General features: G+C 40.8%; 1 protein-coding gene across 1 annotated transcript in view; it reads left to right on the forward strand.

The window, feature by feature from the left end:
* The window catches only part of LOC139761763 (uncharacterized), a 66,958-nt gene that overhangs the window by 28,494 nt on the left and 22,241 nt on the right, over positions 1–16,223 (forward strand). The window contains exon 4 of the mRNA XM_071686199.1: positions 12,346–12,489. Coding sequence (XP_071542300.1) covers positions 12,346–12,489 — 144 coding nt within the window. The remainder of the gene's footprint in view (positions 1–12,345; positions 12,490–16,223) is intronic.

Raw genomic sequence — 16,223 nt, forward strand, 5'->3', positions numbered from 1 at the left:
TAAATACATCCCATTCCTCCCCCACTCCCCTTACCTCCTTTGTTCTCACCTTTTTCCATTCTGTACCCAGTCTCTCCTGGTACGTCCTCACACAAGTCTCCTTCCCAAGCTAACTTACTCTCACCACTCTCTTCACCCCAACATTCTCTCTTTTTTTCTGAAAACCCCCACAAATCTTCACCTTCGCCTGCACAAGATAATGATCAGCTATCCCTCCAGTTGCACATTTCCCGTTTTACCGAGGTAGCGTTAAGCACAGGACTGGGCCTTTGAGGGAATATCCTCACGTGGCCCCCTTCTCCGTTCCCTCTTTTGGAAAATTAAAAAAAAAAAAAACGAGAGGGGAGGATTTCCAGCCCCCCGCTCCCTCCCCTTTTAGTCGCCTTCTACGACACGCAGGGAATACGTGGGAAGTATTCTTTCTCTCCTATCCCCAGGGAACTTCAGTGAAGGGCGCAAATGGGGAGGTGATAACAAGTAGTGGTGATGTGAGAAGGAGATGGAGTGAGTATTTTGAAGGTTTGTTGAAGATGTTTGATGATAGAGTGGCAGATATAGGGTGTTTTGGTCGAGGTGGTGTGCAAAGTGAGAGGGTTAGGGAAAATGATTTGGTAAACAGAGAAGAGGTAGTGAAAGCTTTGCGGAAGATGAAAGCCGGCAAGGCAGCAGGTTTGGATGGTATTGCAGTGGAATTTATTAAAAAAGGGGGTGACTGTATTGTTGACTGGTTGGTAAGGTTATTTAATGTATGTATGACTCATGGTGAGGTGCCTGAGGATTGGCGGAATGCGTGCATAGTGCCATTGTACAAAGGCAAAGGGGATAAGAGTGAGTGCTCAAATTACAGAGGTATAAGTTTGTTGAGTATTCCTGGTAAATTATATGGGAGGGTATTGATTGAGAGGGTGAAGGCATGTACAGAGCATCAGATTGGGGAAGAGCAGTGTGGTTTGAGAAGTGGTAGAGGATGTGTGGATCAGGTGTTTGCTTTGAAGAATGTATGTGAGAAATACTTAGAAAAGCAAATGGATTTGTATGTAGCATTTATGGATCTGGAGAAGGCATATGATAGAGTTGATAGAGATGATCTGTGGAAGGTATTAGGAATATATGGTGTGGGAGGCAAGTTGTTAGAAGCAGTGAAAAGTTTTTATCGAGGATGTAAGGCATGTGTACGTGTAGGAAGAGAGGAAAGTGATTGGTTCTCAGTGAATGTAGGTTTGCGGCAGGGGTGGGTGATGTCTCCATGGTTGTTTAATTTGTTTATGGATGGGGTTGTTAGGGAGGTAAATGCAAGAGTTTTGGAAAGAGGGGCAAGTATGAAGTCTGTTGGGGATGAGAGAGCTTGGGAAGTGAGTCAGTTGTTGTTCGCTGATGATACAGCGCTGGTGGCTGATTCATGTGAGAAACTGCAGAAGCTGGTGAATGAGTTTGGTAAAGTGTGTGGAAGAAGAAAGTTAAGAGTAAATGTGAATAAGAGCAAGGTTATTAGGTACAGTAGGGTTGAGGGTCAAGTCAATTGGGAGGTGAGTTTGAATGGAGAAAAACTGGAGGAAGTGAAGTGTTTTAGATATCTGGGAGTTGATCTGGCAGCGGATGGAACCATGGAAGCGGAAATGGATCATAGGGTGGGGGAGGGGGCGAAAATTCTGGGGGCCTTGAAGAATGTGTGGAAGTCGAGAACATTATCTCGGAAAGCAAAAATGGGTATGTTTGAAGGAATAATGGTTCCAACAATGTTGTATGGTTGCGAGGCGTGGGCTATGGATAGAGTTGTGCGCAGGAGGATGGATGTGCTGGAAATGAGATGTTTGAGGACAATGTGTGGTGTGAGGTGGTTTGATCGAGTGAGTAACGTAAGGGTAAGAGAGATGTGTGGAAATAAAAAGAGCGTGGTTGAGAGAGCAGAAGAGGGTGTTTTGAAGTGGTTTGGGCACATGGAGAGGATGAGTGAGGAAAGATTGACCAAGAGGATATATGTGTCGGAGGTGGAGGGAGCAAGGAGAAGAGGGAGACCAAGTTGGAGGTGGAAAGATGGAGTGAAAAAGATTTTGTGTGATCGGGGCCTGAACATGCAGGAGGGTGAAAGGAGGGCAAGGAATAGAGTGAATTTGAGCGATGTGGTATACCGGGGTTGACGTGCTGTCAGTGGATTGAATCAAGGCATGTGAAGCGTCTGGGGTAAACCATGGAAAGCTGTGTAGGTATGTGTATTTGCGTGTGTGGACGTGTGTATATGCATGTGTATGGGGGGGGGGGTTGGGCCATTTCTTTCGTCTGTTTCCTTGCGCTATCTCGCAAACGCGGGAGACAGCGACAAAGTAAAAAAAAAAAAAAAAAAAAATATATATATATATATATATATATATATATATATATATATATATATATATATATATATATATATTTTTTTTTTTCTCTTTTTTTTTTTGCTTTGTCGCTGTCTCCCGCGTTTGCGAGGTAGCGCCAGAAAACAGACGAAAGAAATGGCCCAACCCACCCCCACACACATGCACACACACACACGTCCACACACGCAAATATACATACCCATATATCTCAATATACACATATATATATACACACACAGACACATACATATATACCCATGCACACAATCCACACTGTCTGCCTTTATTCATTCCCATCGCCACCTCGCCACACGTGGAATAACATCCCCCTCCTCCCTCATGTGTGCGAGGTAGCGCTAGGAAAAGACAACAAAGGCCCCATTCGTTCACACTGTCTCTAGCTGTCATGCAATAATGCCCGAAACCACAGCTCTCTTTCCACATCCAGGCCCCACAGAACTTTCCATGGTTTACCCCAGACGCTTCACATGCCCTGATTCAATCCATTGACAGCACGTCGACCCCGGTATACCACATCGATCCAATTCACTCTATTCCTTGCACGCCTTTCACCCTCCTGCATGTTCAGGCCCCGATCACTCAAAATCTTTTTCACTCCATCTTTCCACATCCAATTTGGTCTCCCACTTCTCCTCGCTCCCTAGACCTCCGACACATATATCCTCTAGGTCAATCTATCCTCACTCATTCTCTCCATGTGCCCAAACCATTTCAAAACACCCTCTTCTGCTCTCTCAACCACGCTCTTTTTATTTCCACACATCTTTCTTACCCTTACATTACTTACTCGATCAAACCACTTCACACCACATATTGTCCTCAAACATCTCATTTCCAGCACATCCACCCTCCTGCGCACAACTCTATCCATAGCCCACGCCTCGCAACCATACAACATTGTTGGAACCACTTTTCCTTCAAACATAGCCCTTTTTGCTTTCGGAGATAATGTTCTCGACTTCCACACACTCTTCAAGGCTCCCAGGATTTTCGCCCCCTCCCCCACCCTATGATTCACTTCCGCTTCCATGGTTCCATCCGCTGCCAGATCCACTCCCAGATATGTAAAACACTTTACTTCCTCCAGTTTTTCTCCATTCAAACTTACCTCCCAATTGACTTGACCCTCAACCCTACTGTACCTAATAACCTTGCTCTTATTCACATTTACTCTTAACTTTCTTCTTTCACACACTTTACCAAACTCAGTCAACAGCTTCTGCAGTTTCTCACATGAATCAGCCACCAGCGCTGTATCATCAGCGAACAACAACTGACTCACTTCCCAAGCTCTCTCATCCCCAACAGACAGCATACTTGACCCTCTTTCCAAAACTCTTGCATTCACCTCCCTAACAACCCCATCCATAAACCATGGAGACATCACACACCCCTGCCGCAAACCTACATTCACTGAGAATCAATCTCTTTCCTCTCTTCCTACACGTACACATGCCTTACATCCTCGATAAAAACTTTTCACTGCTTCTAACAACTTGCCTCCCACACCATATATTCTTAATACCTTCCACAGAGCATCTCTATCAACTCTATTATATGCCTTCTCCAGATCCATAAATGCTACATACAAATCCATTTGCTTTTCTAAGTATTTCTCACATTCATTCTTCAAAGCAAACACCTGATCCACACATCCTCTACCACTTCTGAAACCACACTGCTCTTCCCCAATCTGATGCTCTGTACATGCCTTCACCCTCTCAATCAATACCCTCCCATATAATTTACTAGAATTACTCAACAAACTTATACCTCTGTAATTTGAGCACTCACTCTTATCCCCTTTGCCTTTGTACAATGGCACTATGCAAGCATTCCGCCAATCCTCAGGCACCTCACCATGAATCATACATACCTTAAATAACCTTACCAACCAGTCAACAATACAGTCACCCCCTTTTTTAATAAATTCCACTGCAATACCATCCAAACCTGCTGCCTTGCCGGCTTTCATCATCTGCAAAGCTTTTACAACCTCTACTCTGTTTACCAAATCATTTTCCCTAACTCTCTCACTTTGCACACCACCTCGACCAAAACACCTTATATCTGCCACTCTATCATCAAACACATTTAACAAAACTTCAAAATACTCACTCCATCTCCTTCTCAAATCACCATTACTTGTTATCACCTCCCCATTAGCCCCCTTGACTGAAGTTGCCATTTGCTCCCTTGTCTTACGCACTTTATTTACCTCCTTCCAGAACATCTTTTTATTCTCCCTAAAATTTAATGACACTCTCTCACCGCAACTCTCATTTGCCCTCTTTTTCACCTCTTGCACCTTTCCCTTGACCTCCTGTCTCTTTCTTTTATACATCTCCCACTCATTTGCATTTTTTCCCTACTAAAATCGTCCAAATGCCTCTCTCTTCTCTTTCACTGATAATCCTACTTCTTAATTCCACCACTCACTACCCTTTCTAATCAACCCACCTCCCACGCTTCTCATGCCACAAGCATCTTTTGCGCAAGCCATCACTGCTTCCCTAAATACATCCCATTCCTCCCCCACTCCCCTTACCTCCTTTGTTCTCACCTTTTTCCATTCTGTACTCAGTCTCTCCTGGTACTTCCTCACACAAGTCTCCTTCCCAAGCTCACTCTCTCTCACCACCCTCTTCACCCCAACATTTTCTCTTCTTTTCTGAAAACCCATACAAATCTTCACCTTCGCCTCCACAAGATAATGATCAGACATCCCTTCAGTTGTACCTCTCAGCACCTTAACATCCAAAAGTCTCTCTTTCGCGCGCCTATAAATTAACACATAATCCAATAACGCTCTCTGGCCATCTATCCTACTTACATATGCATACTTATGTATATCTCGCTTTTTAAACCAGGTATTCCCAATCACCAGTCCTTTTTCAGCACATAAATATACAAGCTCTTCACCATTTCCATTTACAACACTAAACACCCCATGTATACCAATTATTCCCTCAACTGCCACATTAGTCACCTTTTTATTGAAATCACCCATCACTATAACCCGGTCTTGTGCATCAAAACCACTAACACACTCATTCAGCTGCTCCCAAAACACTTGCCTCTCATGATCTTTCTTCTCATGCCCAGGTGCATATGCACCTATAATCACCCATCTCTCTACTTCAACTTTCAGTTTTACCCATATTAATCTAGAATTTACTTTCTTACATTCTATCACATACTCCCACAACTCCTGTTTCAGGAGTAGTGCTACTCCTCCCCTTGCTCTTGTCCTCTCACTAACCCCTGACTTTACTCCCAAGACATTCCCAAACCACTCTTCCCCTTTACCCTTGAGCTTCGTTTCACTCAGAGCCAAAACATCCAGGTTCCTTTCCTCAAACATACTACCTATCTCTCCTTTTTTCACATCTTGGTTACATCTACACACATTTAGACACCCAAATCTGAGCGTACGAGGAGGATGAGCACTCCCCGCGTGACTCCTTCTGTTTCCCATTTTAGAAAGTTAAGATACAAGGAGGGGAGGATTTCTGGCCCCCCGATCCAGTCCCCTCTAGTCGCCTTCTACGACACGTGAGGAATGCGTGGGAAGTATTCTTTCTCCCCTATCCCCAGGATCAGTGGTATTATTCTTTATTATAGTAAAAGGATTAGTGGTATCAGTCTGTGTTATAGGAACAGGATCAGTGGCACCAGCCATCTCTCGGTATGAAAATGACCACCCAACACACTGCTCAATTTCCTTTATGCTACCTATTGCACTGATATACCTTTATCCCTCCTTAGCAGCTTCTGAAGGTACCTTAACTTTTTCAAGTTTTCCCCAATTTTCTTGACTGAAAGATCAGCCAAGAATGGCACTCATTAAGACTTTTACATAATATTGAAGTTTTGAGTAATTCAGTTTGGTTGTTTTCATGACCAAATATGAGTAACATTTGTGATTACAGTTAAAAGATTTGTGATGCAAGAATCACTTGTGGCATATTCTTCAAATTAAGTTCATTTGTCTACCTTTCATATTATATAAAATACATAACAAATAAAGAAAATAATATATATATATATATATATATATATATATATATATATATATATATATATATATATATATATATATATATATATATATATATTTTTTTTTTTTTTATTATACTTTGTCGCTGTCTCCCGCGTTTGCGAGGTAGCGCAAGGAAACAGACGAAAGAAATGGCCCAACCCCCCCCCCATACACATGTATATACATACGTCCACACACGCAAATATACATACCTACACAGCTTTCCATGGTTTACCCCAGACGCTTCACATGCCTTGATTCAATCCACTGACAGCACGTCAACCCCGGTATACCACATCGCTCCAATTCACTCTATTCCTTGCCCTCCTTTCACCCTCCTGCATGTTCAGGCCCCGATCACACAAAATCTTTTTCACTCCATCTTTCCACATCCAATTTGGTCTCCCTCTTCTCCTTGTTCCCTCCACCTCCGACACATATATCCTCTTGGTCAATCTTTCCTCACTCATCCTCTCCATGTGCCCAAACCACTTCAAAACACCCTCTTCTGCTCTCTCAACCTCGCTCTTTTTATTTCCACACATCTCTCTTACCCTTACGTTACTCACTCGATCAAACCACCTCACACCACACATTGTCCTCAAACATCTCATTTCCAGCACATCCATCCTCCTGCGCACAACTCTATCCATAGCCCACGCCTCGCAACCATACAACATTGTTGGAACCACTATTCCTTCAAACATACCCATTTTTGCTTTCCGAGATAATGTTCTCGACTTCCACACATTCTTCAAGGCCCCCAGGATTTTCGCCCCCTCCCCCACCCTATGATCCACTTCCGCTTCCATGGTTCCATCCGCTGCCAGATCCACTCCCAGATATCTAAAACACTTTACTTCCTCCAGTTTTTCTCCATTCAAACTCACCTCCCAATTGACTTGACCCTCAACCCTACTGTACCTAATAACCTTGCTCTTATTCACATTTACTCTTAACTTTCTTCTTCCACACACTTTTCCAAACTCAGTCACCAGCTTCAGCAGTTTCTCACATGAATCAGCCACCAGCGCTGTATCATCAGCGAACAACAACTGACTCACTTCCCAAGCTCTCTCATCCCCAACAGACTTCATACTTGCCCCTCTTTCCAAAACTCTTGCATTTACCTCCCTAACAACCCCATCCATAAACAAATTAAACAACCATGGAGACATCACACACCCCTGCCGCAAACCTACATTCACTGAGAACCAATCACTTTCCTCTCTTCCTACACGTACACATGCCTTACATCCTCGATAAAAACTTTTCACTGCTTCTAACAACTTGCCTCCCACACCATATATTCTTAATACCTTCCACAGAGCATCTCTATCAACTCTATCATATGCCTTCTCCAGATCCATAAATGCTACATACAAATCCATTTGCTTTTCTAAGTATTTCTCACATACATTCTTCAAAGCAAACACCTGATCCACACATCCTCTACCACTTCTGAAACCACACTGCTCTTCCCCAATCTGATGCTCTGTACATGCCTTCACCCTCTCAATCAATACCCTCCCATATAATTTACCAGGAATACTCAACAAACTTATACCTCTGTAATTTGAGCACTCACTCTTATCCCCTTTGCCTTTGTACAATGGCACTATTCACGCATTCCGCCAATCCTCAGGCACCTCACCATGAGTCATACATACATTAAATAACCTTACCAACCAGTCAACAATACAGTCACCCCCTTTTTTAATAAATTCCACTGCAATACCATCCAAACCTGCTGCCTTGCCGGCTTTCATCTTCCGCAAAGCTTTCACTACCTCTTCTCTGTTTACCAAATCATTTTCCCTAACCCTCTCACTTTGCACACCACCTCGACCAAAACACCCTATATCTGCCACTCTATCATCAAACACATTCAACAAACCTTCAAAATACTCACTCCATCTCCTTCTCACATCACCACTACTTGTTATCACCTCCCCATTTGCGCCCTTAACTGAAGTTCCCATTTGCTCCCTTGTCTTACGCACTTTATTTACCTCCTTCCAGAACATCTTTTTATTCTCCCTAAAATTTAATGATACTCTCTCACCCCAACTCTCATTTGCCCTTTTTTTCACCTCTTGCACCTTTCTCTTGACCTCCTGTCTCTTTCTTTTATACATCTCCCACTCAATTGCATTTTTTCCCTGCAAAAATCGTCCAAATGCCTCTCTCTTCTCTTTCACTAATACTCTTACTTCTTCATCCCACCACTCACTACCCTTTCTAATCAACCCACCTCCCACTCTTCTCATGCCACAAGAATCTTTTGCGCAATCCATCACTGATTCCCTAAATACATCCCATTCCTCCCCCACTCCCCTTACTTCCATTGTTCTCACCTTTTTCCATTCTGTACTCAGTCTCTCCTGGTACTTCCTCACACAGGTCTCCTTCTCAAGCTCACTTACTCTCAGCACCCTCTTCACCCCAACATTCACTCTTCTTTTCTGAAAACCCATACAAATCTTCACCTTAGCCTCCACAAGATAATGATCAGACATCCCTCCAGTTGCACCTCTCAGCACATTAACATCCAAAAGTCTCTCTTTCGCACGCCTGTCAATTAACACGTAATCCAATAACGCTCTCTGGCCATCTCTCCTACTTACATAAGTATACTTATGTATATCTCGCTTTTTAAACCAGGTATTCCCAATCATCAGTCCTTTTTCAGCACATAAATCTACAAGCTCTTCACCATTTCCATTTACAACACTGAACACCCCATGTATACCAATTATTCCCTCAACTGCCACATTACTCACCTTTGCATTCAAATCACCCATCACTATGACCCGGTCTCGTGCATCAAAACCACTAACACACTCATTCAGCTGCTCCCAAAACACTTGCCTCTCTTGATCTTTCTTCTCATGCCCAGGTGCATATGCACCAATAATCACCCACCTCTCTCCATCAACTTTCAGTTTTACCCATATTAATCGAGAATTTACTTTCTTACACTCTATCACATACTCCCACAACTCCTGTTTCAGGAGTATTGCTACTCCTTCCCTTGCTCTTGTCCTCTCACTAACCCCTGACTTTACTCCCCAGACATTCCCAAACCACTCTTGCCCTTTACCCTTGAGCTTCGTTTCACTCAGAGCCAAAACATCCAGGTTCCTTTCCTCAAACATACTACCTGCCACCAGCGCTGTATCATCAGCGAACAACAACTGACTCACTTCCCAAGCTCTCTCATCCCCAACAGACTTCATACTTGCCCCTCTTTCCAAAACTCTTGCATTCACCTCCCTAACAACCCCATCCATAAACAAATTAAACAACCATGGAGACATCACACACCCCTACCGCAAAACTACATTCACTGAGAACCAATCACTTTCCTCTCTTCCTAAACGAACACATGCGTTACATCCTCGATAAAAACTTCACTTCTTCTAACAACTTGCCTTCCACACCATATATTCTTAATACCTTCCACAGAGCATCTCTATCAACTCTATCATATGACTTCTCCAGATCCATAAATGCTACATACAAATCCATTTGCTTTTCTAAGTATTTCTCACATACATTCTTCAAAGCAAACACCTGATCCACACATCCTCTACCACTTCTGAAACCACACTGCTCTTATGTATATATATATATATATATATATATATATATATATATATATATATATATATATATATATATATATATTTATGTATTTTATTATTTATATATTTATTTATTTTGCTTTGTCGCTGTCTCCCACGTTAGCGAGATAGCGCAAGGAAACATTCGAAAGAATTGCCTAACCCACCCACTTACACATATATATACATATACGCCCATACAAGCATATATACATACCAATACATTTCAACGTATACATATATATACATACACAGACAAATACATATATACACATGTACATCTTCGTACTTGTTTCCCTCATCTATTCTCGTTGCCACCTCGCCACACATGAAATGGCATCCCTCCCCTCCACACGCGCGTGAGGTAGCGCTAGCAAAAGACAACAAAGACCACTTGTATAATTGTAACAACACTACATTTATTCTTTCTATACTTATGTGTGTGGAGAATGTTTCGTCTTCTTTTATTTCAATGGATAATGGGTAATTGCAGTAGAACACAGGAATAATTCGATCAGATGTGCTGTAAGGATCAAACAAACTCGCGAATGTATCACGAAATAACATAGGTTGAGAATCACTAGTCAACAGGACATATGGGCAATGTACGGGGTCATTATGATATAGTATACATACAGTAGTCTACATATGACTAGTGCTGGACATAGTAGAACACTAAAATACAGAAGAATGTAAAGAACAAGATATTAAGGCATTATTATTTGCATTTGCGGTTTCTCTCTATGTTATCATATAAAGTTTATTTGTACCTGCCGTTTCATTGACTTTCATTCCATTCAACTTTGACAGATCTTGAACTTGTGTGTCATTATGTTACAAACGTCCTCTTCTGCTATCAGGGAGGCTGGAAGTAAACATTAATCTTTGATAATGACGAAACATTTACTTTAATATTCTTGCTATGCTCTATTGTCTTAACCCCAGCCTAATTTTTTTTTTCTTTTTTTACTGCAGTAGACGAATTCTGGGTCATGATTTTCTTGCTTATAAACCTACTATGAAATTCTTTAGGTTTCTTTTGCTATTTTCACCAGTATTCATTTTAGATTGTTCTTTACATTGATGTACATTTTCTTCTCTGCAAATCAACGTAGTGTACTCAGTCATCTTGTTTATATCTCTTCTCGAGATTCGTGGATGATATTTCCTTGAGCGACACAGGTATTCATTTCAATGATCTAGGGTTACGAACTTGGCATATATGTTCTCACTGCAACTCTGAAACTTTTATTAAACTTTTTTTTTCATTTGCACATCCCAGCTTATCCTGTCAGGAGCAGCGGAGGAGATTATTAGAATCTAAATCAGTGATTTGGTATTGTTCTCGACTGTTTGGCTGAGCAACATCACTGGCAGTAATAAAAGCTTTCTGAAAAGCTGTTAGTCGGTTATCTTTTGTACCAAACTCTTCTCTATAGTCACTAGGTCAGCAACGCCATCCCTCTTCATAGATAATACTAGTTCTAATAAACGGAGGTTCCGAGTAAGTTTCACAGTGAATAACATTACGTTGTTGTCAACTTTGGGTCGAGTCCATCAGCTACTGGGATATGATCCCCCCCTTCTGCCCGCCCAAGGTTACAATCTATCATGATGTAAACATTTTCATTTCTGGTAAATGGTCCTGCAGTCTTCTGTTTACCTCTGCCGTGTGGCAAACAGGACCAGAAGGCTAATGCTGTTGTTGTTTTTTGTTTTATTTATGTTGATAATGTGTCATTGTCATCAAAAGCCGCTTGAATTTTGACTAACTGCATAACTGCTCCGCCTAGATTAGTCCTTCTCTCAATTCAAGATACATTTTAATGTGGAATATCACATTTATTAGAAAAACCTACTTCTAACAGATACCTAATATTGACAGAATCCAATGATTCCTTCACTTTCTTGTCATGCGCTTGTCTTTAACTCTGAATATTCTGTTTCATAAGTTACCGAAATATATTGGTCAGATGCTTCAATAAATGACTGGGGAAGGAAGGCCCTTCTGTGCATCAATCACTGTGTCGAATATTTATATCTTATGTATCAGTATATCTTATATGATCAGTGTAGACGTCAGTATTGATAGTTTTGATTCAGTATCTTTGGTGTGATCGGCATAGGACAGATACACATTTTCACAGTATTTATTGAACATCAAATGTACGAGCAGTGTTGATGATTATTTTATGAAATTCTATATATCATGAGTGTTATAGTAAGTTTGACAAAACCTTCATATCTTTGGTGTGGTCTGTGCAAGTAAAAGTAGCTTCATAGTAAATGGATGCAATACTTGCAGATGGAGACCCAGAATTTGTCAATATTCTGGGACGTCGACCAAGATGATGATCGTACTGTGTCCGAGCTGCTGGGCTCCACGCCACACCTAGACTGGACTAAACCTGTCCACTTCCGTTGTGTTCCCATACCTCTGCTGCAGAAGGTGAGTGCCCCTGGCTCAGCTGAATTGTCGTCATCTCCGTTTTTCTCTATCTCTGTTGTGCCTAAGCTGTCAGCCGTTGTGATACATTCTCATTGTTTTATATTATTAGTTTGGATATAGTATTTTCTTCTTTCTTTTTTTAACATGAAAAGAAATTTTATTACTTCTAAAACTGTATGTTGTTTCTGATGTCTCAAATGATACCTCAAAGCCTTATATCCTCATTGTTTACTTTAGATTTCATGTTCAAAACAGTAACTTTGCCATATATATATATATATATATATATATATATATATATATATATATATATATATATATATATATATATTTTTATTTATTTATTATACTTTGTCGCTGTCTCCCGCGTTTGCGAGGTAGCGCAAGGAAACAGACGAAAGAAATGGCCCAACCCCTCCCCCCCATACACATGTATATACATACGTCCACACACGCAAATATACATACCTACACAGCTTTCCATGGTTTACCCCAGACGCTTCAATGCCTTGATTCAATCCACTGACAGCACGTCAACCCCGGTATACCACATCGCTCCAATTCACTCTATTCCTTGCCATCCTTTCACCCTCCTGCATGTTCAGGCCCCGATCACACAAAATCTTTTTCACTCCATCTTTCCACCTCCAATTTGATTTCCCTCTTCTCCTCGTTCCCTCCACCTCCGACACATATATCCTCTTGGTCAATCTTTCCTCACTCATTCTCTCCATGTGCCCAAACCACTTCAAAACACCCTCTTCTGCTCTCTCAACCACGCTCTTTTTATTTCCACACATCTCTCTTACCCTTACGTTACTCACTCGATCAAACCACCTCACACCACACATTGTCCTCAAACATCTCATTTCCAGCACATCCATCCTCCTGCGCACAACTCTATCCATAGCCCACGCCTCGCAACCATACAACATTGTTGGAACCACTATTCCTTCAAACATACCCATTTTTGCTTTCCGAGATAATGTTCTCGACTTCCACACATTCTTCAAGGCCCACAGAATTTTCGCCCCCTCCCCCACCCTATGATCCACTTCCGCTTCCATGGTTCCATCCACTGCCAGATCCACTCCCAGATATCTAAAACACTTCACTTCCTCCAGTTTTTCTCCATTCAAACTCACCTCCCAATTGACTTGACCCTCAACCCTACTGTACCTAATAACCTTGCTCTTATTCACATTTACTCTTAACTTTCTTCTAACTTTCTTCATATATATATATATATATATATATATATATATATATATATATATATATATATATATATATATATATATGGAGTGAAAAAGATTTTGAGTGATCGGGGCCTGAACATACATATATATATATATATATATATATATATATATATATATATATATATATATATATATATATATATATATATATATATATATATATATTTCCCTGGGATAGGGGACAAAGAATACTTCCCACGTATTCCCTGCGTGTCGTAAAAGGCGACTAAAAGGGGAGGGAGCGGGGGGCTGGAATTCCTCTCTCTCGTTTTTTTTTTTTAATTTTCCAAAAGAAGGAACAGAGAATTGGGCCTGGTGAGGGTATTCCCTCAAAGGCCCAGTCCTCTGTTCTTAACGCTACCTCGCTAATGCGGGAAATGGCGAACAGTTTGAAAGAAAAAAGAATATATATATATATATATATATATATATATATATATATATATATATATATATATATATATATATATATATAGAAGAGGGTGTTTTGAAATGTTTTGGGCACATGGAGAGAATGAGTGAGGAAAGATTGACCAAGAGGATATATGTGTCGGAGGTGGAGGGAACGAGGAGAAGTGGGAGACCAAATTGGAGGTGGAAAGATGGAGTGAAAGAGATTTTGAGTGATCGGGGCCTGAACATGCAGGAGGGTGAAAGGCGGGCAAGGAATACAGTGAATTGGATCGATGTGGTATACCGGGGTTGACGTGCTGTCAGTGGATTGAATCAGGGCATGTGAAGCGTCTGGAGTAAACCATGGAAAGCTGTGTAGGTATGTATATTTGCGTGTGTGGACGTATGTATATACATGTGTATGGGGGGGTTGGGCCATTTCTCTCGTCTGTTTCCTTGCGCTACCTCGCAAACGCGGGAGACAGCGACAAAGTATAAAAAAAAAGAAAAAAATATTTATATATTTATATATATATATATATATATATATATATATATATATATATATATATATATATATATATATATATATAAATATATATATATATATATGAATATATACATACATATATATATATATATATATATATATATATATATATATATATATATATATATATATATATATATATATATATATATATATATATATATATATATATATATATACATATATGTATATCTTTGGGGATAGGGAAGAAGGAATACTTCCCACGCATTCCTCACGTGTCGTAGAAGGCGTCTAAAGGGGACGGGAGCAGGGGGCTAGAAACCCTTCCCTACTTGTATTTTAACTTTCTAAAAGGGGAAACAGAAGAAATAGTCACGCGGGGAGTGCTCATTCTCCTCGAAAGCTCAGATTCGGGTATCTAAATGTATATGGATGTAACCAAGATGAGAAGAAAGGAGAGATAGGTAGTATGTTTGAGGAAAGGAACCTGGATGTTTTGGCTCTTACTGAAACGAAGCTGAAGGGTAAAGGGAAAGAGTGGTTTGGGAGTGTCTTGGGAATAAAATCAGGGGTTAGTGGGAGGACAAGAGCAAGGGAAGGAGTAGCAATACTCTTGAAGCATGAGTGGTGAGAGTATGTGATATAGTGTAAGAAAGTAAACTGTAGATTGATATGTAAAACTGAAAGTGGATGGAGAGAGATGGGTGATTATTGTTGCATATGCACCTGGGCATGAGAAGAAAGATCATGTGTGGCAAGTGTTTTGGGAGCAGCTGAGTGAGTGTTAGTAGTTTTGATGTACGAGACCAGCTTATAGTGATGGATGATTTGAATGCAAAGATGAGTGATATGGCAGTTAAGGGAATAAATGGTGCACATGGGGTGTTCAGTGTTGTAAATGGAAATGGTGAAGAGCTTGTAGATTTATGTGCTGAAAAAGGACTGGTGATTGGGAATACCTGGTTTAAAAAGAGATATATGCATAAGTATACGTATGTAAGTAGGAGAGTTGGTCAGAGAGCGTTATTGGATTACGTGTTAATTGATAGGCGCGTGAAAGAGACTTGGATGTTAATGTGCTGAGAGGTGCAACTGCAGGGATGTCTGATCATTATCTTGTGGAGGCGAAGGTGAAGACTTGTAGAGGTTTTCAGAAAAGAAGAGAGAATGATGGAGTGAAGAGAGTGGGGAAAGTAAGTGAGCTTGGGAAGGAGACTTGTGTGAGGAAGTACCAGGAGAGACTGAGTACAGAATGGAAAAAGATGAGAACAAAGGACGTAAGGGGAGTTGGGGAGGAATGGGACGTATTTTGGGAAGCAGTAATGGCTTGCGTAAAAGATGCTTGTGGCATGAGAAGCGTGTGAGTTAGGCAGATTAGAAAGGGTAGTGAGTGGTGGGATGAAGAAGTAAGATTATTAGTGAAAAAGAAGAGAGAGGCATTTGTACGATTTATGCAGGGAAATAAAGCAAATGACTGGGAGATCTATAGAAGAACGAGGCAGGAGGTCAAGAAAAAGGTGCAAGAAGTGAAATAGAGGGCAAATGATAGTTGAGGTGTGAAAGTATCA

Source organism: Panulirus ornatus, chromosome 41 (assembly GCF_036320965.1).
Source record: "Panulirus ornatus isolate Po-2019 chromosome 41, ASM3632096v1, whole genome shotgun sequence".
NCBI lineage: Eukaryota > Metazoa > Arthropoda > Malacostraca > Decapoda > Palinuridae > Panulirus > Panulirus ornatus.